Source organism: Phodopus roborovskii, unplaced genomic scaffold (genome assembly GCF_943737965.1).
Source record: "Phodopus roborovskii unplaced genomic scaffold, PHOROB, whole genome shotgun sequence".
Lineage (NCBI taxonomy): Eukaryota > Metazoa > Chordata > Mammalia > Rodentia > Cricetidae > Phodopus > Phodopus roborovskii.
Genome location: NW_026126636.1, coordinates 4,810,790 through 4,833,022, shown reverse-complemented (window position 1 = coordinate 4,833,022; position 22,233 = coordinate 4,810,790). Strand labels below are relative to the sequence as shown.

Below are 22,233 nucleotides of genomic sequence, written 5' to 3'. Positions count from 1 at the left end.
GGCCTCTCCCCAGCCTCCCAGCTCTCCTCCTTCCTGGTCCCCGGATGCTTTCCCACTCAGCAGCCCAGCCCAGCTGGGCCCTGTGGCCACCACCTGCCTCACCTCAAGCCCCACTTCTGTTTCTGTGGTATGCGCATGTGTGACACAAATTCTCACCCTCTTTGCTTTGCCGTTGTAGCAGTGAAATGGCCATCTTCAGGCCCTGGGTCCCATCCCGTGTCTGTCTGTCTTTGCTGCGTGACTGTGGGCAACTGTCTTTACCTCTTTGTAAAGTGGGAGACAGGCATGTACCTTGGGTGAATACTGTGCAGGCAAAGTGACATTTGGGAGTGCTGTCATGAGTGTTCCTGCCCATGACCCTCTCTTAAAAGCCTGTGACTATGGCAAGGATCTGATTATCAAACAGCGTTTGTAGCTGATGCTTACATGGCTAACTACCAGACCCTGTGCAGGAACGTCCCTTAGCAAATGACCCTGCCAGAAAGTATGTTTACTCTTAAGATTGGGGGGGTGGGATTGAGACCCAGAGAAGCTAAGTGACAACTTGTACAAGGTTGCCCAGCTAGAAGAGGGTGACTTGCTTTCGATTATTGTCACCCACTGTCCCTTCTGTTATAATATTTTCCCTCTGTCTCTTGTCCAGCCCATAGGAACTATGGCACAGCCCCTTGGCTGCCTTCTTTCTGGTCTCATGTCTGTGTGTTCCTCTTCTCTGCTGCTGTCCCCTCCTCCTGCTGCCACCACCTACCTCAGACTTCCTCCTTCACTTGGTTGGACGTCACACCCCATCTCACCAGCCACTGGACTGTGGTGTCCAGTGCACGTCTGGCCACCATGGGGGCCCTGGGGCCCTCCTGTCACCTTCTGCTCCTTCTAGCAGTGGGAGGTGAGTTGGGGGCTTCTGCAGCTGTCACCTGCATCTTCCGCTCAGGTTGGGGCCAGGGCTGGGCAGAGAGCAGGGACAGGACAGGACAACCAAAGGGGAGGGCTGGACGGAAGAAGCTTCCTCCAGGGTCTGTGGGTCCCTCTGTGGGCTGGTGGACATCCAAACCAGACAAGCTGACAGAGGTATCACTCTCTGGCCTCTGTACCAGCCCCTGGGTGCTATGAGACCTGCCCTCTATCGACTTCTCCAGCTTCTACATCCATTGTCTAAGCAGGACTCGGTTTATAGCCTCCTTTGGAATACAGAATCCCATGTAGCCCAGGCTAGCTTCAAACTTGCAATGTAGTTGAGGGTAACCTCAGCCTCCTGATTCTCCTGCCTTCACCTCTCTCAGTCTATCTGAATTTTCCTCCTTAGGATTCAGTCCTGTCCAGGCCCAGAGCGGTAAGCCATGACGCCCCCCCCCCCAATCTTTCTCTATTCCTCTCAAAGACCTCAGGTCACCCTTTTCCCTTCTAATCCACTCTCTGCTAACACCCAGTCCCTGATTGTCAACCTATGTCACCCTCCTATGCCATCCTCCTTTCCCAGAATGCAACTGCTCTCCCGTGAGCCCAGGCATTCTGGCTGGGATTGTGCTGGGTGACTTGGTGCTGACGTTGCTCATTGCCCTGGCTGTGTACTCTCTGGGCCGCCTGATCCCTCGAGGCCGAGGAGCTGCGGAAGGTGAGTGGGCCTATAGAGCTGGCTTGTTAGAAGCAGGGATTGGGGGAAGCTTCGAGGTCACAGGTATCTAAAGGGCTGGGATGGGGATGGAAGGGCTGGTTTGTTATTGTTTTTATTTCTTCCCTTAATGCTGAGTTCCCAGACAAGGCCATGCGTTCGTATGGCAATCACTCCCTACCAACTGAGTTATGCCTTTAGGCCAGAGGGCTGATGGTTTTTTCTCTTATTATTTTTATATATATTTTAATTGTGTATCATGTATATACAGAGTGCAGTGTCTTCCGAGGTGCTGGGAACTGAACTTGGGTCTTCTGCAAGAGCAGTTCCTGTTCTCTCAAGTTGCTCAGAAGGGCTGGTTTTAAAACACCAAAACAGGGTCACCGGTGGCACACGCCTTTAATCCCAGCACTCGGGAGACAGATGCAGGTGAATCTCTGTGAGTTCAAGGTTAGCGTAAACTACAGAGTGAATTCCAAGACATCCAGGACTACACAGAGAAACCCTGTGTCAAACAAACCAACCTAAAAAAAACAAAATAAAATAAAAAAGCCAACAAAAACAAAATAGTCCCAATTCACAGCTTTTTCCATCTTTACATCCTATGTGGCTCTCTCCCTCTACAGGGATCCGGAAGCAGCGCATTGCTGAGATGGAGTCACCCTATCAGGTAAGAATACCAAATCTTTCTCACCCTTCACTCCTGCCTGCTCCTATCCCCACCTCTCTCTCTCTCTCTCTCTCTCTCTCTCTCTCTCTCTCTCTCTCACCGCGCATATCAATGATCAACCAAGATCTTCATGCTCAGCCTCAGATGCGGGGGCGGGAGGGGGTCACATAGAAGGACTCTGTCTTGGTTAGGCTTGCACTGATCTGGGGAAAGCCTGGCCCTCAGTCAGACCGGGAGAAGCCTGTGGTGAGGCAGAGTGGAATGCAGCCTAAGTGTGGAGTCTCTGCTGGTGTTACCGTGCTGCGCAGCAGGATATGGGCCTTGTTGAGTAGAACTAAAGCTAGACTGCTCAGAAAATGCCACACAAAGAGTACAAAGTGATCCCGGAACTTGGGAGGCAAGACGATGGGAAGTTTGAAGCCACCCTGGGCTACTTAGTGAGTCTTGAGGTTAGCATGGGCTACAGAAAGAGACCCTGTCTCAAAACAAAAACAAAACACAAAACAAAAAAGGATGAGGGTAGGAGTATCATACTGGTGTAGTACAGCACTCGCCTGGCACTTGCAAAGCCAAGCCCTTTATAGAATATCCAGCACAAAAAAAAAAAAAAAAAAAAAAAAAAAAAAAACGGTAATAATTAGCATACTGTCCCCAGATTTCAGAAGCTAGGTAGGAAGATTGTGAGTTCAAGGTCAGTCTAGTTTGTATCTGATATCTCAGACATCTAAAGCAGAGCCAGGCATGATGATGCACACCTTTAATGCTGGTTTTGGGGATCCCTGTGAGTTTGAGGCCAGCCTGGTTCCAGACTCGTCTAGCATGCACAGGGCCCTGGATTCAACCTAATAGATAAATAGATAACAGAAGTAATTCCAGTGAAAACAAGTCAAAGTTATATATCTAAGCTAGAGACGGAGCAAGCTATCGTTGAACTCACTCCTACGAACCACAACGTAGTCAGACTTGTCTGCTCCCTCTCAAGACTCCGATTGTGAATGAGTGGTGTGTGTGTATGTGTGTGTGGTGTGTGTGATATGTGTATGTGTAGTGTGTGGTGTATTGTGTATGTTTGTGTGGTATGTGTGTGTGGTGTGTGTAGTATGTGTGGTGTGTGTGTGGGTGTGTGTGATATGCATGTGGGGTGTGTGTGTGTGGTATGTATGTGTGTAATGTCAAGCGTTATCTTATTTTTAAAATTGCATTTATTTATGGGTGTAGGTGAGGTAGGGGTTGGGTGTGTATATGCTTTGGCAGCCATGTGGAGGCCAGAAGATAGCCTGTGGGAGTTGTTCTCTCCTCTGGCGCATGCTTTCAGAGAGTCACAGGCGTCGCTCTCTCCCTCATTGTCTGAGGCCAGTTTTGTGCATTCGCCTCCTTGCTGGAGAAAGTTTTCTTTGCAAAGTGTAAGTTTGGTGCCAGGCAGTGGTGGTGCATACCTTTAATCCCAGCGCTCAGGGAGGCAAAGGCAGATGGATCTCTGTGATTTCAAAGCCAGCCTGGTCTACAGAGTGAGTTCCAGGGCAGCCAGGGCTACACAGAGAAACCATGTGTTGGAAAAACAAACAAGCTTCAAGTTTGAACACCTGAGGCTCAGAAGACTGAAGAAGCTGTTCAGTCCCCAAAAGCCAGGGTATTTTCGGGCCAAGTAACAGTCTGCTCTGTGTATCCTTCAGTGGTATGGTTGAGACCTACGTGGGTGAGCACAGCATCCTAAATGGAGCGACTGATTTGAATCAAATTAACAAAATCAGTTTGGGGTGACATTATGAAGAAAAGAAAGCAAGCCAATATGATAATAGCAGGGTTGGGGAACTGAGAAATGTCCAAGATGTAAAGGGTGACAAGGAAGTTGAAGATCTAGGGTGCTGGCCTTCCAGGCAGGGGGGATGGCATGTGCAAAGGCCCTGGGGTTGGGATATACTGTCTGGGCAGAGAGGCAAGGAGAATTCTGGCTGTGTTTGAATAAAATCCAGATCTCGTTCATATTTTAAGTTTGAAGAAGCTAGCAGGGACCTTGAAGGTCACTAGGAGGCTAGATTTGTTTGGCTTGCTGGGCATACTCCAATGATGCCCTCTGTCTTTTTAGGAGCTTCAGGGTCAGAGGCCAGATGTCTACAGTGACCTCAACACACACAGGCAGTATCACAGATGAGCCCACGCTATGCCGCTCTGCAGCCTGATGCCTGGATCCAGTCATTCCTGGTGCCTACTCAACATGCCCTCCCTGGGACACCGACCCACACAGGACCCCAGAGATGTCTGACCTCTCCCCATCCTGTCCCCAAATAAATGACAGAGCAGAAAACCATGTCTGAGCTATGTTAGACTCTGTGAGGCCTTGGGTACCAGTGGAGCCGCAAGAATGGTCTTAAATCAGAAAGCAGCTACCTGGGAAGAAGTCAGACTTTGGGAAGAACAAGACTAGAGGTACTTGAATGGCTTTATTCTAGTCTGGAAGGAGTGTGTTCCCAGGCACCCCTGAGTGATCCAGGATGGGAGGGTCCGAAGTTGCAGAGGTCAGCCTCTCCCAGGCATGTTGATGTAGATTCTACCGTCTTCTGGGGGGAGAGGGGTAGAGAAAGCATGAAGCATGACCACCCCCTCTTCCCACAGCACCTTCCTGGGAGACCCCCTGCCTCAGGGGCTTCCTCAGGGGTTCCCCAAATACCTCCCCCAGGGTTTCCCAAGCACCTCCTCCAGGGCTTCCCCGGGGACCACCCTCGCGGGACCCCCTTCTTCCCTAGGGACTGCTACCCGGCTCTCCAGATGCGGCCCCAGTGTTTGCTCACCTTGGGCTGGCCTGCTGTGTGGGCGCATACATACAAATACCACCCCCACGATTAGGAGTGACAAGACCGCATCTGCAACCACCAGGCCTGCCAGGAGCGGCAGGGACAGAGGCCCACATCCGGAGCAGGAACCTGGGGGGGGGGGGTTAAAGCCCAGACAGACAGGCAGCTGAGACCTTTCCCTTTGCTTACAGGGAGCCCCCACCCCCACCCCGGATCCCGGAGATAGGATGGATCCCAGATTCTTTGGGAGAGAAAGGAGAGGGGGAGGGAGCTAAGAGAGGTTGGGGAGTCACGAAACCCGAGAGCTGTACCCTGGGCACACCAGGAATCAGTTAAGGAGTCTCTCTGTTCCCATCGCTTCAGCTGGACCGGACAGGGGCTGGGATTAGGAAATACCCCGAGCCAGGGTATTGTGGGTGTTGTGGGCCAGACTTGAGATTTGGAGGCAGCTGCTGAAGTTCATTCCTCACCTGCTGGCGTCTGACTTGCAGCCACTGTGGAAAGACAAAAGGTGGATAGATTTATTGGTAGGGGAGAGATGTGTCCAACACAGGCGCAGGGTGGGGGCCGGGGGTGCTTGTGACCTAAGCTCCACACTGGAGGGGTAAGTGTTGAATGGGTTTCCTGAAACATAGTGACCCAGCAATGAGGAGAGCTCGCAGCTCCAGGATCCCAACCCCACGCCCAAGGACCCAGACCTTGAGACCCAGTGGCTCTTGGGAAAGAAAAGGGCACAGGGCTTGCTCTCCACACCCCTCACATCAGTCACATGTCCCCTCAACCCCTCACTGCGGGCTTCACCTGGGAGCAGGAGCAGGAGCAGGAGGTGGCCTGGAGGGGTCATGGTGGGCTGGGGCCTGAAGGGATCTGGCCAAAGGCAGTCGTCCCCTGAAGTACTCAGAACAGTCGAGGAGAGAGGCAGCTAGAACGGATGTCACCCTGCTGGTGACTGTGCTACCTACTTCCTGTGTGTGGGTACATGTGTGTCCTTAAGACTTCCTTTGGGGAACGAATCTGGGGGAGTCAGAGCGCCCGGAGAAGCTTCTGTCATAATCTGGGTGGGAGTGTGGATGGGCCGTGCGTGCTGTGGGCACTAGGGAGAGTCTGGAAATATTCTGGAAGTTAAGCCAACAACAACAGTGTCTGGAGAGGGTGCTGTTAGAAAGAGCACCAGAGGTGACTGCAGCTTCTGGCCTGAGTGAGATTACAAAGGTGGGTTGGGCAAGAGTCTGCAAGAGCTGGTTAGGAGGGAGACAGGGCCGGGCCCGTTTGGGCACACTGAGTTGGAAATCCTGACAGAACTCTCTGGAGATTGTGAACATCCACAGTTGGGTTCCAAAGACGACGGACGTCTCGTCTGGTCCTGACATGTAAATGCTGATGGTTCAAAGGTGGCATTTAAAGCCAGCAGACTGGAGAGCTCACTAAAGACACACACACACACACACACACACACACACACACACACACACACACACACACAGAGAGAGAGAGAGAGAGAGAGAGAGAAAGAGAGAGAGAGAGAGGGAATCAGCAAGCAGCTAGGGAAGTTCAGGGTGGAAGCAAGGGAGGAAGAGACCCAACACTGGGCAGGATGTTGAAAAGCAGAGACATTTGGCCTTTACAGTTAAGTGCCAAGGAAGGTCACCAAGTAGGAACTGAGATGCCAGTCGCCTAGTGGGCTGGGAATTTCTACTTGGTTCACAGCTCTCTATCCAAGCAGCCGGCAAAGTGTCTCCTCTGTGCTAAGCTAACAGTTTTTAAAGTGATGAGTAAGTGATCCTGGCATGATGACCCAAGTCGGTACTTCCAGCACCAGAGACCAAGGAAGCTGATTTAGCAAGTGCCAAGCTATATAGGAAGACCCTGAGTCAAAAACAAAACAAAGGGCAGGGAGATGGTTCAGCAGGTGAAGGTGCTTGCTGGGTGTTAGAGCCCCGGGATCCATACAAAACGCAGCATTTCTTTAGCCGACTTCGGAGCACTGCTCTGACCTACAGGGGAGCTCACACACATCCTTTTTTTTTTTTTTTTTTTTTAAAGCAGATATTAGAGCTGGACATAGTGGCTCACACCTTTACATTCTAGCACTTGGGAGACAGAAGCAGGCAGATTTCTGTGAGTTCAAGGCCAGCCTGATCTGCATAGTGAGTTCTAGGACAACTAGAGCTACATAATGAGGTTCTGTCCCAAAACAAAAAAGCAAATATTGGTAGCTGGGTGTGGTAGCCCACATCTGGGACTTGAGAGCAAGAGGTCAGTCGAAGTTCAAGATTATCCTCAGTTGCCTAGGCCAGCCTGGGCTACAGGAAGCCATGTCTGTCTCTCTATGCCTCCCTCCCTCCCTCTCTCTCTCTCTCTCTCTCTCTCTCTCTCTCTCTCTCTCTCACACACACACACACACACACACACACACACACACACACACAAATCAAAACTGAAACCAAAAGGGGGTTATAAATGAAAGTCGACTCTGAAGAAGGGAAAGGCCACGTGCAAGGAGGGAGATTTTTAAGCCAACTATACGACCCTTGCCTAAGGACTTCTGGAGCCCTGGGGTCCAGACTCTCCCCCAGGACCCAACAGCACTGCGCGGCCATGCACAGCCAAGTCAAGGCCTCCAGCATCCCCTTTGCCAGAGACTCGATTCCAAGCACCCAATGTTCCCCTCTCCCTGGAGGTAGGATTCCCTAGCATCCTCCTCCCCTGGGGATGAGGTGATCAGACCCTTCAAGGTCAGCCCCTCCCATTCAGAGACTAAGTTTGCTCTAGCGTTAAACCAGGGGACTCCCAGGGCTGTGGGCGGGGTCCTCCTTGAACTGGGCGTGGTCAAAACCCCAATTTAAAAACTCGCGGGGATCCTGGCTTTAGATCGGGGACCCGGCGGCGGCTCCGCGGGGTTAGCAGCGAGGCTGGCGCAGCGCCGAGGTCGCGGCCCTGGGGGCCCGCAGTCTGGACCCAAGAATCCGCGAGGTAAGATTGGGGTAAAGCGCTTTCTGAGCGCTTGAGGGCTGGCTGGAGAATTAAGCTGTGCCTTGAGAGTTGGGGGTCGGGGGTTGGTGTCCTCAACGTTGAAAAGCTGAGGATGGGAGTCTGGACTCCTGACTCTTGGGCGTGTTGGAGATTAAGAGAGGGATCTAGAATCATGGGGGTTGGGGTGATGGGAGTCTGGACTCCTGAGTCTTGGGCGTGTTGGGGATTAAGAGAGGGATCTGGAGTCATGGGGGTTGGGGTGCAAGGTATGGGAGGCCTGATCCTGGGGTCCTGTAGGAGGACGAAGGGACCCCGACTCCTTCCCCCAAGGAGGGGGGTTGCACGGCACCCTTGGGGTGGTTATGGTTGCAGATCTGGGTCCTGAAGGTCCGGCGCTGGACCTGCCCCGCCCGGGATTTCCCTGAGCACCACGGGTGCAGGGACCCCGGGCGGGACAGGAATTCCCCGAGCGCGGGGATTCCACGGGTGGAGCGCTTCGCTGCTCGCCCCGCCTCCGAGCGGGACACCTGCAGCGCGAGTCTGCAGCGGAACTGGGAGATGGAAGATTCCCTTGCGTGAGCGCGGTGACGTCAGCGCGTGGCGTTCCGTCTCGAAGGTTTCCGAGTCAATCCGCGGCGCACTTAACTCTTCTTGCGCCGGAGTCTAAGCCCGGAAGCCTGGGCTGGGGGAGTTTCCCTTCTTGGGTCGTGGGAACCGGACTTCCAGGTCCCAGAGGAGGCTGAGGATCGGAACTCCTGGGTTTTGGATGAGAGGATGCCGCATCTATGGGATGCATGGCATCTGCGGGATGGTGAGTCCCTACAGCTCCCAAGTCTGCAGAGGCGGGGGCGGGAGCGGGAGCTTTGCGATCCAGATCTCTGGATTCCTCAGGAGCTAGTGGCTACCGATTTCGTAGATCCTGGCAGAGAAGATGGGACAAGAGTGGTGGTCCTCAGAGTAGCTGCTCACCTTTTTCAGTGCTGAGGAGGCCGGGCCCACCCTCTGCATCCACCGAGCCACGCCCCCAGCCCCACTTGTCAGATTCTAGAACAGAAGTGATTTGTTACTGTTTTGAGACAGGGTCTCTGGAAGCCCAGGCTGTTCTCTAACTTAGTATGTAGATGAGACTGGCCTTGAGCGCCTGATCCTCCTGCCTCTCCAATCCTTGTTTAAAACAGACATTAGGGACCTGTATATGCTTTTTCACCAAGTAGAGATTAGCAGACTCCCAACCCTCCACTCCAGGTCTCAGGACCCCGTACTCTAGGTTGGGAATTTTTACGGATGTGGCGATGCTTCCGAGGAGTGGGATGTGGAGGAAACAGATGCTTCAGAGGAGTGCTGGCTCCCCACTTCCTCAGTTTCCACTACGCTGGTGGAAAGTTGGGGCAGAGGAAAAGCGTGGAGTAAAAGGAAGGAAATGGTGGAGGCGGGCCCTGCACTCAGTCTTCTATTGGCTTTGTAGTTCTCCGGCGGGATCAATGTGCCAGTTTTTCCGCGCGGGAGGGAAAGGAGGGTGCCCACATCCACTCCTCGCCGCCCACCGCTGCCGCCCAGGGTACATTTGGGTGACTTAAACATTCCTGATGACTTCCTTCTGTCTTCCCCCACACAGTGAGTCGGACTGAGCGCAGCCACTGCCCAACACAGACGGTGAAGAAGCTCCTGGAAGAACAGAGGCGTCGACAGCAGCAGCCGGAGGCTGGTGGGGTACCGGTGAGTCTGTGCAAATCCTGTATAGGACCAAGAATGAAGTCACGTGGACTCGAGGATATGGGAGTCCTGACTACAGACCCGAATCTTCCAGATATGTAAATTCACTTGTGTTTTTCATTTTCTTTACACTGTAGGGACACTTCTCCCCACCCCTGGCCCAACCACTGACCCTATCTGTGAACGAGGCAGAAGCAGGTAAGAATAGAAAGATAACTCCCAGCCCCAACTTCTCTTAGACACTTAGACACCCCAGCTCTTAGAACTCTGAGGAGTCCAGGCCTCATTATGGTTGAGACACAGGGGAAATTTTGATGGACAGCCCGCTATAGTTGCCCATGCCTGTATTCCCAGTCCTCCAGAAGTTGAGCAGGGAGGATTGCCATTGGGTTTGAGGTCGTGCTAGCAAGTTCTTGGCTATCTAGTGCTATCCAAGACACTTTGTCTCTCAGTACCTTGGGACACTTCAGGTTCACTGCCCCTGGCTGTGTCTCGGTCTCTGATGACAGTCTGGTCCCTGCCCATCCTCTCTCTCACTTTTAGGTCATACACACTTCCTCACCTTCCAAGAGACCGTGGATTCAGGACCTGGCAACCTGGCTCCCCCTTCAGGCTTTCCAGACTGGGACCCCAACGCCCATGCTACCTATGCAGACAGCTTGTGCCCCTACTCTGCTGCTGAAGGCTTTCTGATGCCTGATGGCTACCCTCCGTCAGACCCAGGGCGCTCGGGCCCATTTCCCCTGGGGATGGAGGTAAACTACCGAGGGGGACAGACACTTAAGGGCCCCTAAAAAAAACTTCCAGTTGTGCCTAGCCTAGTAGTGTAGGCCTATCATCCCGGCTACCTGGGAGGCAGAGGCAGAGGCAGGAGGATTGCAAGACTTGCCTAGGCTACAGAACGGGTTCAGGGTTGCCCTAGGCACATTAGTACGACCTCATCTTAATGTGAAAAGCCAAGAGTGTTGGGAGTACTGCTCTGTGGTCAAGCTCTCCCCTTGCACGCTTGAGGCTGCGGGTTCTCCGTGGGGTAGGGATGGGGAGTGGAGAGTCTCAGTTACATCCACGCAGCATTCTTCAATGCCAGGGACTGGTTTGAGATCCCATCCCCGGCCAGGTGTACTGGCTTCTGTAGTCTCAGTACCTGGGAGGCAGCCGCAAGAGGCTCACCATTTTGAGCCAGCTAGTTATGAGTTAGAAGCCAGTCTAGACTGTATAGCAAAGCAGCAAAGCAGAAATGAAAACGAGCTAGGCACGATAGTGCATGCTCACAATCCCGGCAGTCTGACTGCTGGGGCTTCTAGTTCAAGGCTAGCCTGGGCTTCACAGTGAGATCCTCTCTCAAAAGACAAACGCAAGGGGGAAGGAAGGAAGGAAGGAAGGAAGGAAGGAAGGAAGGAAGGAAGAAATCCCTTCTCCCTTGTGGCAAAACTGAAGCCCCCAGGTTCAAAGACAAAGGCAGCTGGTACATGTGGGCTCCTGGTCTCACGCATTTGGCCAGGGGCTGTGTGTTGTGTGTAATGAGAATTTTCAGCAGACTGACTCTTCCCACCCCCATACCCCTCAGGACTCTCTGGATACCCGGTTGTATACAGAAACTTCCCTGTCACAGGTGGGACCCTGGAGGGTCTCTAACCTCCCCTCAGGATCCCCACAGTTGCCTCCATCCACTGGACCCTCCCTGGAGACAGCCCGAGCTCATATATTGGCTTTGGGGCCACAACAGCTCCTGGCCCAGGATGAGGAAGGAGACACGTAAGTACGGGGGACTGGATGCTCTGCAGACTCCTAGCTTTCCTTGGGTGGGTGGGGCCGTTCTCATTGCTAGCCCCTCTCCCACCTGTCCTCAGGCTCTTGCACCTGTTTGCCGCTCGGGGTCTGCGCTGGGCAGCGTATGCTGCAGCAGAGGTGTTACAGATGTACCGACAGCTGGATATTCGTGAGCATAAAGGCAAGGTGAGGGCCATGAATTCAGGCTTTTGCACCTGGGGTAGAGAGCACCCGACTGTCGGAGGGGAGGACTCCGGGGGTCAAGGCTGATCTCCCTGTGACTTGCAGACTCCTCTCCTGGTGGCAGCTGCTGCCAACCAGCCACTGATTGTGGAAGACCTACTGAGCCTGGGCGCTGAGGCAAATGGTACTGACCATCAAGGCCGTTCTGTCCTGCATGTGGCAGCCACCTACGGGCTCCCAGGGGTCCTTTCGGTATGGCCAGCTCGCAGATCCAGGGTGTCTGGGGTGGGCTGGTTATCCAGAGCCTGGTTTCCAGGGCCAGGTTGAGGGGGGCCCTTCCACAGCCCTTTTCCTCTTTTCCCCCCAGGCTGTGTTTAAATCAGGCATTCAAGTGGACCTGGAAGCCAGAGATTTCGAAGGTGAGCTGGTCGTGGCCAGAGCTGGCAGGCCCACAGGCAGGCTGGCTGGTCAGGGTGGGTGCCCACGTGCAGGTCCCTCACTGTTCCATTCCACAGGTCTTACCCCCCTCCACACAGCCGTCCTGGCTCTCAATGCTGCTATGTCCCCACCCAGCGTCTGTCCGAGGATGCTGAGTGCCCAGGCCGGAGACAGACTGACATGTGTGCAGATGCTCCTGCAAATGGGTGCCAGTCACATCAGCCAGGTGAGCTTGGGTGGCGGGGGCCAGGCAGGCCCATGGGAAAGTGTGTACAGAGGGCCACCGCGGTGTCCAGGGGGACAACAAATGCTCACCTTGCCTCTTCTACCTGTGTAACCCTGAGTACGCTTCCCTGAGGCCGTCGTCCATGTGGCTATTACTGATCTTAGCTTGGGTTTATCCAGCACAGTGACTTGCGGCAGCCTTTTGCCCCTCCCCCAGTCCTCACCCCTTTAGGCATGTCCTCTTGTTTTCTCTATTGTACTGATGAGAAAGCTACCAGAAGTCCTATAGCTTTCGTGTTGGAGGGGGGCTTAGAACTAGGGGTGGGGCGTGGCTGACCCTAGAACTTGGCTCCTAATTATATATCTAACCTTCCTGTCCTGTGATAGTGGTTCCTACGTAGGCAGGCTGGAGGAATCCAGTATCATTTCGTTTTGAGCATCGATCGGATGGAGGTGGTACCATAGTTACTGTCCAGCCTGCTACCCCCTTGGCCCATATTTAATAAACTGTTCTTCCAAAAACAAATTGGGGCATGGGTTAATAACGGGCAGATACTCATAGTGTGCCCTGGGTGCCGGCATTCCAGCAATACTGAGCACCCCATCATCCCATCCTCTTACAGTCTCTTTGTAGCCCAGACTGACCTTAAACTCAGCATCTCCTACCTCAGCCTCTCAAGTACAGAGCTGGTAAACTGTGTCATCAGGGCCAGTCCCTCCCCTATTGTGTCTTTAAGCAAACACAAGCATGTAATTATTTCCAAAACTATTTGTCCTTCCTTCCTGTCTTTTTTTTTTCCCCCCTTTTGGTAGTGAGAATAGAACCTACTCCTCATGTTTATTGCAGTAATAGAGTCCCTGCCTAGAATCCCCCAGTGAGGGGCTGGGGGCGTGGCTCAGTGGTGGAGCCCCTGCCTAGAATCCCCCAGTGAGGGGCTGGGGTGTGGCTCAGTGGTGGAGCCCCTGCCTAGAATCCCCCAGTGAGGGCCTGGGGCGTGGCTCAGGGGTAGAGCCCCTGCCTAGAATCCCCCAGTGAGGGGCTGGGGGCGTGGCTCAGTGGTAGAGCCCCTGCCTAGAATCCCCCAGTGAGGGGCTGGGGGCGTGGCTCAGTGGTAGAGCCCCTGCCTAGAATCCCCCAGTAGAAGGCATAAAAGCTGGAGACCTTTAGTAAACTTTCCCCCTCTAAAATAGCAATTCTCAACCTATGGATCATGACCCTTTGCAGTCATATATCAGGTATTCTACATGTCAGACATTTACATTGTAATGTATGTGTAACAGTAGCAAAATTACAGTTATGAAGTAGCAATGAAACAGTTTTATGGTTGGGGTCACCACAGCATGAGGAAGGTAGTAAAGGGTGGCATTGGGGACGTTGAGAAGCACTGCTCTAAAATATGGAGCCCAGTGTTGTACTGTGTGTGGACTTGTCTGCTGTCCGATGCCACCCAGCTCCAGTACTTACAATACAGTACGGTCCATATGAGACAGAGACATTTTATTGCGCAGTAGGACGCCGGGTGGCCAGAGCAACTCTTAACCCTGAAAGTTGCTTCGAGGGACTGGAAAATCGTCGTATCGAATGTGCAGTCCTATGACACATATGTTACAAACGGCCTCCGGCAGCCATGTTCTTACATCCATGTAAGGCAGGCACTCCTGGTGGCTGCCAGCTTTCTTGGGGTGGGGGTTGTGGCTGGAAGACTGGCCTGACCTCTTTCTACTGTTCTCCTCCTAGGAGATCAAGAGCAACAAGACCATTCTGCACTTGGCCGTACAGGCTGCCAACCCTACCCTGGTTCAGTTGCTACTGGGGCTGCCGAGGGGGGACCTTCGGGCCTTTGTCAATATGAAGGTAGGACATGGGCTGAGATGTGTGGGTGGTTTGAGGGACAGTCGCAAGGGGCAGGTGGGCATGGGGCTCCTGTGAGCTGTGGATAGCCAGAGGACAAAGTGTTATGCAGTAGGGTAGGTAGAGCGTGGCTACGAAGGATGGCGTGCACCTGGAAGACCCAGGCACTTGTGTTTAGGTCCCCATCAGCCCCCCTTTGTGGTTACAGGCCCATGGGAACACAGCCCTCCACATGGCAGCTGCCTTGCCCCCTGGACCGCCCCAGGAGGCCATTGTGAGGCATCTGCTGGCAGCTGGAGCAGACCCAACACTGCGCAACCTGGAGAACGAGCAGCCCATTCACCTGCTGCGACCTGGGCCGGGCCCCGAGGGGGTAAGCAGTGCTCTGACCACCCGGGGCCCCCAACCGCACCCTACACTGATTTAGATTCCCAGATGACCTTGGTCCCTCCCCACTCTTCACCTCAAAGAGCGCCCTATGCCGAGTGCTCCCCTCCTCTAACGCCAACTCTTGGACAGTGAGACCTATCTCAAAAGGAAAAAAGTCCAAACAGTGACCTCTGACCTTAGTGTCCGACCCTTCCTTCCCTGTGATGACTCCTGACTTCCTTTGTACTCCCAACCCTGAGGCTGTGGCCTTGAGTCCCCTGGACTGTCCCCAGCCCTGGATCCTGACCTTAACATGTGACTTCTGACCCTTGCCTCTGCCCTCTGACTCCCAAACAATGCTGACCCCAAGATGGGAACCCCATCTAGCAACACTTTTCTGGCCTCTGGCTGTCTAGAGTGTGAACAAAGGTTTGTCCCAAACCTCACGTGCGTTTCAGTGTATAGCCCAGGGTGACCCCTGCCTCAGCCACCCCGAGTACGACCACGTGTGACCTCAACCCGTCTTCCAACCCAACTGACCCCCGTCGGTCTCCCCCTTGTCGGTAACCACCCCCCAAGGCACCCCTTAGCCTCCCATATGTAACCCCAGCCTGTGAAAGGCCCCTCCCCCTCCCCCTCCCCCTTGGGTCCCGCCAAATACCTCACTCTCCCTGCTTGTCCCTAGCTCCGGCAGCTGTTGAAGAGGAGCCGTGCGGCACCCCCAGGCTTGTCCTCTTAGGACTGAAATCCAGAACCTGGACTGATTTTTCCAGTCCCCAGCGTCCCATGGGACAGTCAGCGTATGCTCATGTCGCAGATTCATAATGTATGTGGAATATCCTGCCATTAGGGTCTTACATTAAAACCCCAAAGTGGCACTGGGGGAGGTAAGCAGTCCCCAATATTTGGGGTCGTGTGATAACCTCTTCCCCCTACAAGGGGCTAGCTAGATGATTTCTGTGAAATCGAGCCCACTTGACTGTTTCTGTGAAACACCCTAGACACCTCTAACTCTCCTATTGGATCAGCCATGATCACCTCCAGATCCTCCCCAGGAACTCCGATGGAGCCTCCGTGGGATTTGAGGCTCCCTAGGAAATCCCACCAGGGCTCTTCCCCAAGACTCACATCCCTGAGATGTCGGAAAGGCCCTCTGAGATTAGCGGGCCCTCTGAGATTAGCGAGTCCTGGCTGTATTGTCATTTAGGACCCAATGTCCCAGACCCTAGCATTCCCACTGAGTTGCTCTTTGTCTGTGTAGCGCTATAGCTCCCAATTAAACTCAATGTGGCCTCAAGCTGTGTGTTGTCATTCAAAGTGGGGGCACTGATGCAGAAAGCTGGCAGTGGATAATGTAAAGGCTGGGGAGTCTGGAATCAAGACACCGTCAGAGCTAAAGCCTGATAAACACATTAAATTCTGATTTTTAGACAGCCATCCCTTCCTGCTACTGACGTTTGCGGGCAACTGGCACCCAACCCCCCGTGTCAAATGTGAGAAGACAGGCTGGGTGTGGTGGTGGCACACACCTTTAATCCCAGCACTTGGGAGGTAGAAGCAAGCAGGTCTCTGAGTTTAAGGCCAGCCTGGTCTAGATAGTGAGTTCTAGGCCAGCCAGAGCTGCATACTGAGACCCTGCTTCAAACAAAACAAAAGATGTGAGAAGACTTCAAAGCTAGGGAGCTTTTCAGTCTGGGGATGTGGCTCAGTGGTAGAGCCCCTGCCTAGAATCCCCCAGTGAGGGGCTGGGGTGTGGCTCAGTGGTGGAGCCCCTGCCTAGAATGCCCCAGTGAGGGGCTAAGGGTGTGGCTCAGTGGTGGAGCCCCTGCCTAGAATCCCCCAGTGAGGGGCTGAGACGGGCTTAAGTGGTACAGCACCTGCATAGAACCCACCAGGCAGGGGCTGGGGCATGCCTCATTGGCATATTGCCCTCTACTGGCAGACATGGTGCCACACACCTTTAGTCACAGCATTCAGGAGGCAGAGGCAGGCAGATCTCTGAGTTCAAGGCCACTCTAGTTTACCTAGCAAGTTCTAGGACAGCCAAAAATACATAATGAGACTGTGTTCGAAAACAAACAAAAACACTATATCCCATCTCTAGCCCTGGCCAAAAAACAATAAAAAAAAAATTGGGGGGTGATGGCACATTCATGTAATTCCACCATTCAAATTTAAGTCAAGCCTGGGCTATAGAGGAAAAACTTATCTCTCTCTCTTTTTTGTTTTAAATTTTAAAATTAAAAGGGGAGAGAGAAAGGAAGGAAGGAAGACAATTCTGGGGTATCATGCCCACCCACTTCCTGCTCTAACCTAACAATCCTCAACTGATGACAAACAGGAGGCCCCACGCCTCCCTGTTGCCTTAAAGCTCTGAAGCGTTGTTAGCCGAGGCTCCCTGAATCCCTCAACAGAATCAAGCTCCCGAAGCACTTGGTAGCCCAGCCTTGCTTTCCTGGCCTCCCCTAGCTGTGCCTGGTCCAGCCTCTCCATAGGTGTTCTCTCCCTGTTAAGCGCCTTCAGATGTTCTCAGTATCTGCGCCCAGAGAAACTCAAATCAAGACAGGACCGCCACCAAGCCTACTTCTCAGATTCACCCATAGCAGCCACTGGTCCGTCTACCCCACTGAGTTACCCGAGTCCCCGCTCCAGAAAGCCCCTTTGCCCACCAGTCCTCTTGCCTATGGACTCTGTGGACCACAAACCAATTTATGTAGGATGGCTCGTTCCATCCCCTTGACTGGATCAGGAAACATTTAGGCAATGAAGCACAGGTCTGGGCGTGTCTGAGAGGGAGTCTCCAGAGATGAGGTGGTGAGAGCTCTGAGGGAATGAACTGACACGCCCTTTGAGAGGTTCCTAATATAATGACATTCCTGGGTGATGGTCAAAGGTCAGGAAGAGTCTAGTTGGACAAATTAGGTCTCTGGAGACATGTTCTGGCCTGGCCTTTTCCTGCTACCTCTTTCCCAGCTCCCCGTTAGTCGTGAAGAAGCTTTTCTGCCATCTGCTCCTAGTGCCTTGACAACTCTGACTCATGGTGGGTCTCTGCACCAAACCCTCTGAAACCATGAGCCGAATACGATGTTTCTCAAGGGTCACAGAAGGAAAGCGACTACTACACTACACTAGTGCATTTTAGGGCACGGGACTTCACAATTGCCTGTGGCTCTGTGGTCTGGATGGGGCTCAGCTGGAAGCATCTTGCTTTAGTTTCTCCTGTGGCCGAAGTCAGCTGGGAGCTTATGCTGGAACCCACCACTGAATCAGTCATGGTGTAACTCCACTGAGAATTGGCAGCTGTTGGATAAACCAAGAATCTTTTCATGTGGTCCAGGAGGGCAGGTGGGTCTCTCTCCTAGTTAGGGTCACTATTGCTGTGATGAAACACCATGCATGACCAAAAGCAAGTTGGGGAGGAACAGGTTTATTTGGCTTAGACTTCCACAGAAGTCAGGACAGGAATTCAAGCAGGGCGGGAACCTGGAGGCGGAGCTGATGCAGAAGCCACGGAGGATGCTGCTTACAGGCTTGTTTCTCATAGATTGCTCAGCCTGCTTTCTTATGGAATGCAGGACCATCAGTCCAGGAGTGGCCCCACCCACAATGGGCTGGGCCAGTCCCTGTCAATCACTAACTAAGGAAATGCTCTACAGGCTTGCCTACAGCTTGATCTCACAGGTGTTTTCTCCCTGGGGCCTCCCTCCCTCCTCTCAGATGACTCTAGCTTGTGTCAAGTTGACTTAAAACTAGCCAGCACTGTGACTAAGGGCTCCAGGAGACAGCACCTTGAGAGGAAAGAGCCCTGCTTGCATCAGGCTTGCTGATGTCCCACCAACCAAAGTCACATGATCAGATCAGGTGTGGTGGGACACACCTATCGTCCCAGCTCTGGGAAGGCTAAGGCAGGAGGATCAGGAGTTCAAGGTGATAGGGAAAAAATTGGAGGGCAGAGTCCCCAGGACCAAGTGTTGTCTCCCATGTCAGCTGCCTCATGCCAGCGTGTGTGTGTGTGTGTGTGTGTGTGTTCCTGGTGGTGGTGGTATGTGACTGGCCCATGGAGAACTCATGTGACTGGTCTGTGTTTCATATGAGAACGTACCTGCAATTGGCAATCCTTTGTACATTCAATTGTTTGATATAGTTTTTGTTTTTAAACACTTCTGTTTAAGAAAAAGGCTGTTTTAGGGGCACAAAGCATCAGAAGAACAATGGCAAAATGTTTTAATGATGGTATTTGCGGTAGTTTGAATGTAACTGGCCCCCATAATCTCTTAGGAGTGGCACTATTAGGCTTTGTAGGACTGGGTGTGGCCTTGTTGGAGGAAGTGTGTCACTGTGGGGGCAGGGTTTGATGTAGGCAGAATATTCTGTCCCTCCAGCCAGCTCCCAAATAATCACACAGACTTATTATTAGTTACAAATGTTCCGCCGATAGCTTAGGCTTGTTACTAACTCGCTCTTACAGCTTAAATTAACCCATACTTCTTTCCTATGTTCGACCACACAGCTCGGTTCCTTTCTTTAACAGGGCATGTTCATCTTCCTGGCAGCTCTGCCCTCCTCTTTCCCAGAATTCTCTCAGTTTGGATTTCCCACTTAACCTCTTCTTGCCCAGCTCTTTAGTAAACCACTGAGAGCAACGTATCTTCACGCATACAGAAGGGTTATTCCCCAGCTCTCTGAGGCTCCTTCTCGGTGTCTCAGTTGACTTCCTACAAGATACAGAGCTCTCAGCTGTCATCTGCCTGCACGCCGCCGCCATGCTCCCCATCATGATGATAATGGACTGGGCCTCTGAAACTGTAACTGAGCCACCCCAATTAAACGTTTTTCCTTCCGAAGAGTTGCCTTGAGCCGGGCGGTGGTGGCGCATGCCTTTAATCCTAGCACTGGGGAGGCAGAGGCAGGCGGATCTTTGTGAGTTTGAGACCAGCCTGGTCTTCAAGAGCTAGTTCCAGGACAGGCTCCAAAGCCACAGAGAAACCCTGTCTCCAAAAACAAAATCAAACAAACAAATGAGTTGCCTTGGTCGTGCAGTCTCTTCACAGCTATAGAAACCCTAACTAAGGCAGTATTGTTTTAGGATTTAGAGTTTTAAAATGTATGTGTGAGTATGGGACCCATGGAGGTCAGAAGAAGGGCATCAGATTCTCTGGAGCTGGGGTTACTTGTGGCTGGCTGTAAGTTGCCTGCCTAACATGGGTGTTGCAAACCAAACTTAAGTCTTCTAGAAGAACAAGTAGTGCTCTTAACAGATGAGCCGTCTCTCCAGCCCCTAATAACAGTATTTTAAAATTAATAGACAGAGGCTTGGCATGATGGCACATGTCTTTGACTCCAGCACTGAGGAGGCAGGGGCAGGCAGATCTCTGTGAGTTCGAGGCCAGTCTGGTCTACGTAGCAAGTCCCTGTCTTAAAAAAAAAAAAAAAAAAAAAAAAAAAAAAACAAATTTATAAGCAGGACTGATGAGATGGTTCAGCCAGTAAAGGGGCTGCCACGCCTGATGATTTTGAGTTCCATACCCAGGACCCACAGCCGGGAAGGAGCCTGTGGTGTACCCATACATATGCACGGAAAAACAGAATAAAACAAAAAACATTATAATTTAAAAATTATTTAAAGACAGGGTCTTACTATGTAACCTGGGCTGGCCTGGAATTCACTGAGATCACCCTAGCTCTGCCTCCTGAGTGCTGGGATCAAAAGTGTGCAGCACCACACCCGGCTTGGAATGTAAAATCATGTGTGTCCCTGAGATTTTTCTTTTCCCTCCTGGCATTAGTGGGGAACGTGTGTCTGCCTCCTCTGGGTTTTTATAAAGATGTGACAACTATAGGACGATGATACAAACCGAGTTCTCTATTGCACGCCATGGTGTGGAATGCAACACACAGTCTGAGGGACTCGCTTTTTACACTTACTTGTGTCTATTTAATATACAAGACCTGTATTGACATGGATATTTTATGAAGAGCCTCTGCTAGGTCACAAGGCCTTTGGGAACGTTAGAAATAGGTACTCCCTCCCCCAAGCCATCTGTCAGAAGGGGCTCAGGTCAATAGAGTATGGTGCATGACTGCCACCTGCTGGGCAGTTGTGTTAGAAAAGGAAATTTATCTAACCCAGGAAGAGAGATGCCTGGAGTTGGGCCATGCACAGGGTGAGCACCACAAATGTTTGTCTTCGAAACATGTTTGGGTTTTTTGTGTGTTTTGAGATAGGGTTTCATGAAGTGAAGGTTATTATCAAAATCATTATTATGAGAATGATGTTGAATTTAAGAAAACTTTATTGGGATTAAAGAGATGGCTCAGTGACTAAGAGCACTGGCTACTCTTGCAAAGGACCTGAGTTCAGTTCTCAGCTCCCACATGGTGGCTCGTAACCATCTGTAACTCCAGTTCCTGGTGATCAAATGTCATTTTCTGGCCTCTGCAGCGCCAGGCACAAATGTGGTTCTCACACAAACATGCTGCCCAAACACTCACAGGAACAGAATAAAAACAAATACATCTCTTATCCAGGGTTTCATGTACTCTCATTTGGCCTGGAAGTAGCTCCGTAGATGAGGTTGAATTTGACACCCACGCCTGTGTGTGTGTGTGTGTGTGAGAGAGAGAGAGAGAGAGAGAGAGAGATCCTGCTGTCTCTGCCTCATGAGTGCTAGAGTCAAAAGCCTGTGCCATCTCAGACTTCATCTTACTGGTACATGTATTTATGCATGTATTTACTTATTTATGTGCATGCATGTGGAGGGAGTGGGGATGTTAGAAGCCAGCTTGTGAAAACTGATTCTCTCCTTCTAACAAGGACTTCTTAGTTCCAGCCTCAGTGTCCTCTCAGAGTCCAGGCAGAGGCTTACAACCAGCTGGTAAGGCTGGCTAAAAGATATGAGGGCGGAAGAAAATGAATCAGCGACACACACATTCTTGTCATGGATCTTTATTTAAAAAAAAAAAAAAAAAAAAAAAAAAAAGTTCTCTCCTAAAGTTCACTTCTAAAGTTTCTGTCCAGAAATTTTTCTCCTCAAAAGTTCTCTCTTAAACTTCTCTTTAGAAGTTCTTCCTCCATTCCACAAGGTTTTGAGTTTATATACCCACCATACACAATTAACAAGTGTCTGGCAAGATGGAGGATACCAGGTGTGCATCCCTCTCAGAGCCAGGAAGGCAGATAAGGTCTCGACAAAAGGGGGCCTCATGTCTTGGAGGAGAACTGACCTGGAAAACACGCAGACACAGCTTAAGAGGTGCGGAGGGGTAAATGGGCTATGGTTTCTGAGACCGGAGAAGGGGAGTTAGAATTGAGCTGAGTAAAGGGACCGCTAGCTCTATATCAAAGGGAAAAGCTAAGCCTCTGCAGTGTGAGGCCTGGAGGCTGCAGCTTCCAGTCTCCGGTAAGTAACGGGACACTCTTACTGCTGACACCCCTGTGAGAAGGAATTTCCTTTTTCTGGGCCTTTTTGAGAATGCAAAGCCCCCAGCATATTTTTTATGTCAAGATTGTACAGCCAAATGAAATCATCCTCCTGACTTCCTACAGATATATGCACCCAGTAGATGGAATATTTTCACGAGATAAACACACCAGCAGTGGGCTAAACACCCAAAGCTATTCTTAGGGAAGAGATGGAGT

The 22,233-nt window shown here is 51.9% G+C and overlaps 3 protein-coding genes across 4 annotated transcripts; 2 read left to right on the top strand and 1 right to left on the bottom strand.

Annotated features, from left to right (window-relative positions):
- Window positions 1-806: 806 nt before the first annotated feature.
- Window positions 807-4,587, top strand: Tyrobp (transmembrane immune signaling adaptor TYROBP). Its single transcript, XM_051207451.1, has 5 exons — window positions 807-886; window positions 1,304-1,330; window positions 1,478-1,612; window positions 2,236-2,279; window positions 4,366-4,587. Exons 1-5 carry the CDS (start codon window positions 835-837, stop codon window positions 4,429-4,431), a joined length of 324 nt encoding a protein of 107 aa, XP_051063408.1. The 5' UTR covers window positions 807-834; the 3' UTR covers window positions 4,432-4,587.
- A 123-nt stretch (window positions 4,588-4,710) lies between these two features.
- On the bottom strand, window positions 4,711-6,042 carry Hcst (hematopoietic cell signal transducer). 2 transcript variants are annotated; one of them, XM_051207169.1, is made up of 4 exons: window positions 5,873-6,042; window positions 5,542-5,565; window positions 5,069-5,200; window positions 4,711-4,837 (listed from the first exon to the last, which is right to left on the bottom strand). In XM_051207169.1, exons 1-4 carry the CDS (start codon window positions 5,913-5,915, stop codon window positions 4,797-4,799), a joined length of 240 nt encoding a protein of 79 aa, XP_051063126.1. In that variant the 5' UTR covers window positions 5,916-6,042; the 3' UTR covers window positions 4,711-4,796. The 2 variants fall into 2 exon arrangements, with proteins under 2 accessions (XP_051063126.1, XP_051063127.1); XM_051207170.1 differs by having other exon boundaries at window positions 4,711-4,834.
- A 2,574-nt stretch (window positions 6,043-8,616) lies between these two features.
- Window positions 8,617-15,880, top strand: Nfkbid (NFKB inhibitor delta). Its single transcript, XM_051207529.1, has 12 exons — window positions 8,617-8,855; window positions 9,660-9,760; window positions 9,895-9,955; window positions 10,301-10,512; window positions 11,325-11,512; window positions 11,608-11,713; window positions 11,816-11,962; window positions 12,078-12,129; window positions 12,226-12,374; window positions 14,112-14,228; window positions 14,434-14,598; window positions 15,280-15,880. Exons 1-12 carry the CDS (start codon window positions 8,819-8,821, stop codon window positions 15,331-15,333), a joined length of 1,389 nt encoding a protein of 462 aa, XP_051063486.1. The 5' UTR covers window positions 8,617-8,818; the 3' UTR covers window positions 15,334-15,880.
- Window positions 15,881-22,233: the final 6,353 nt, after the last annotated feature.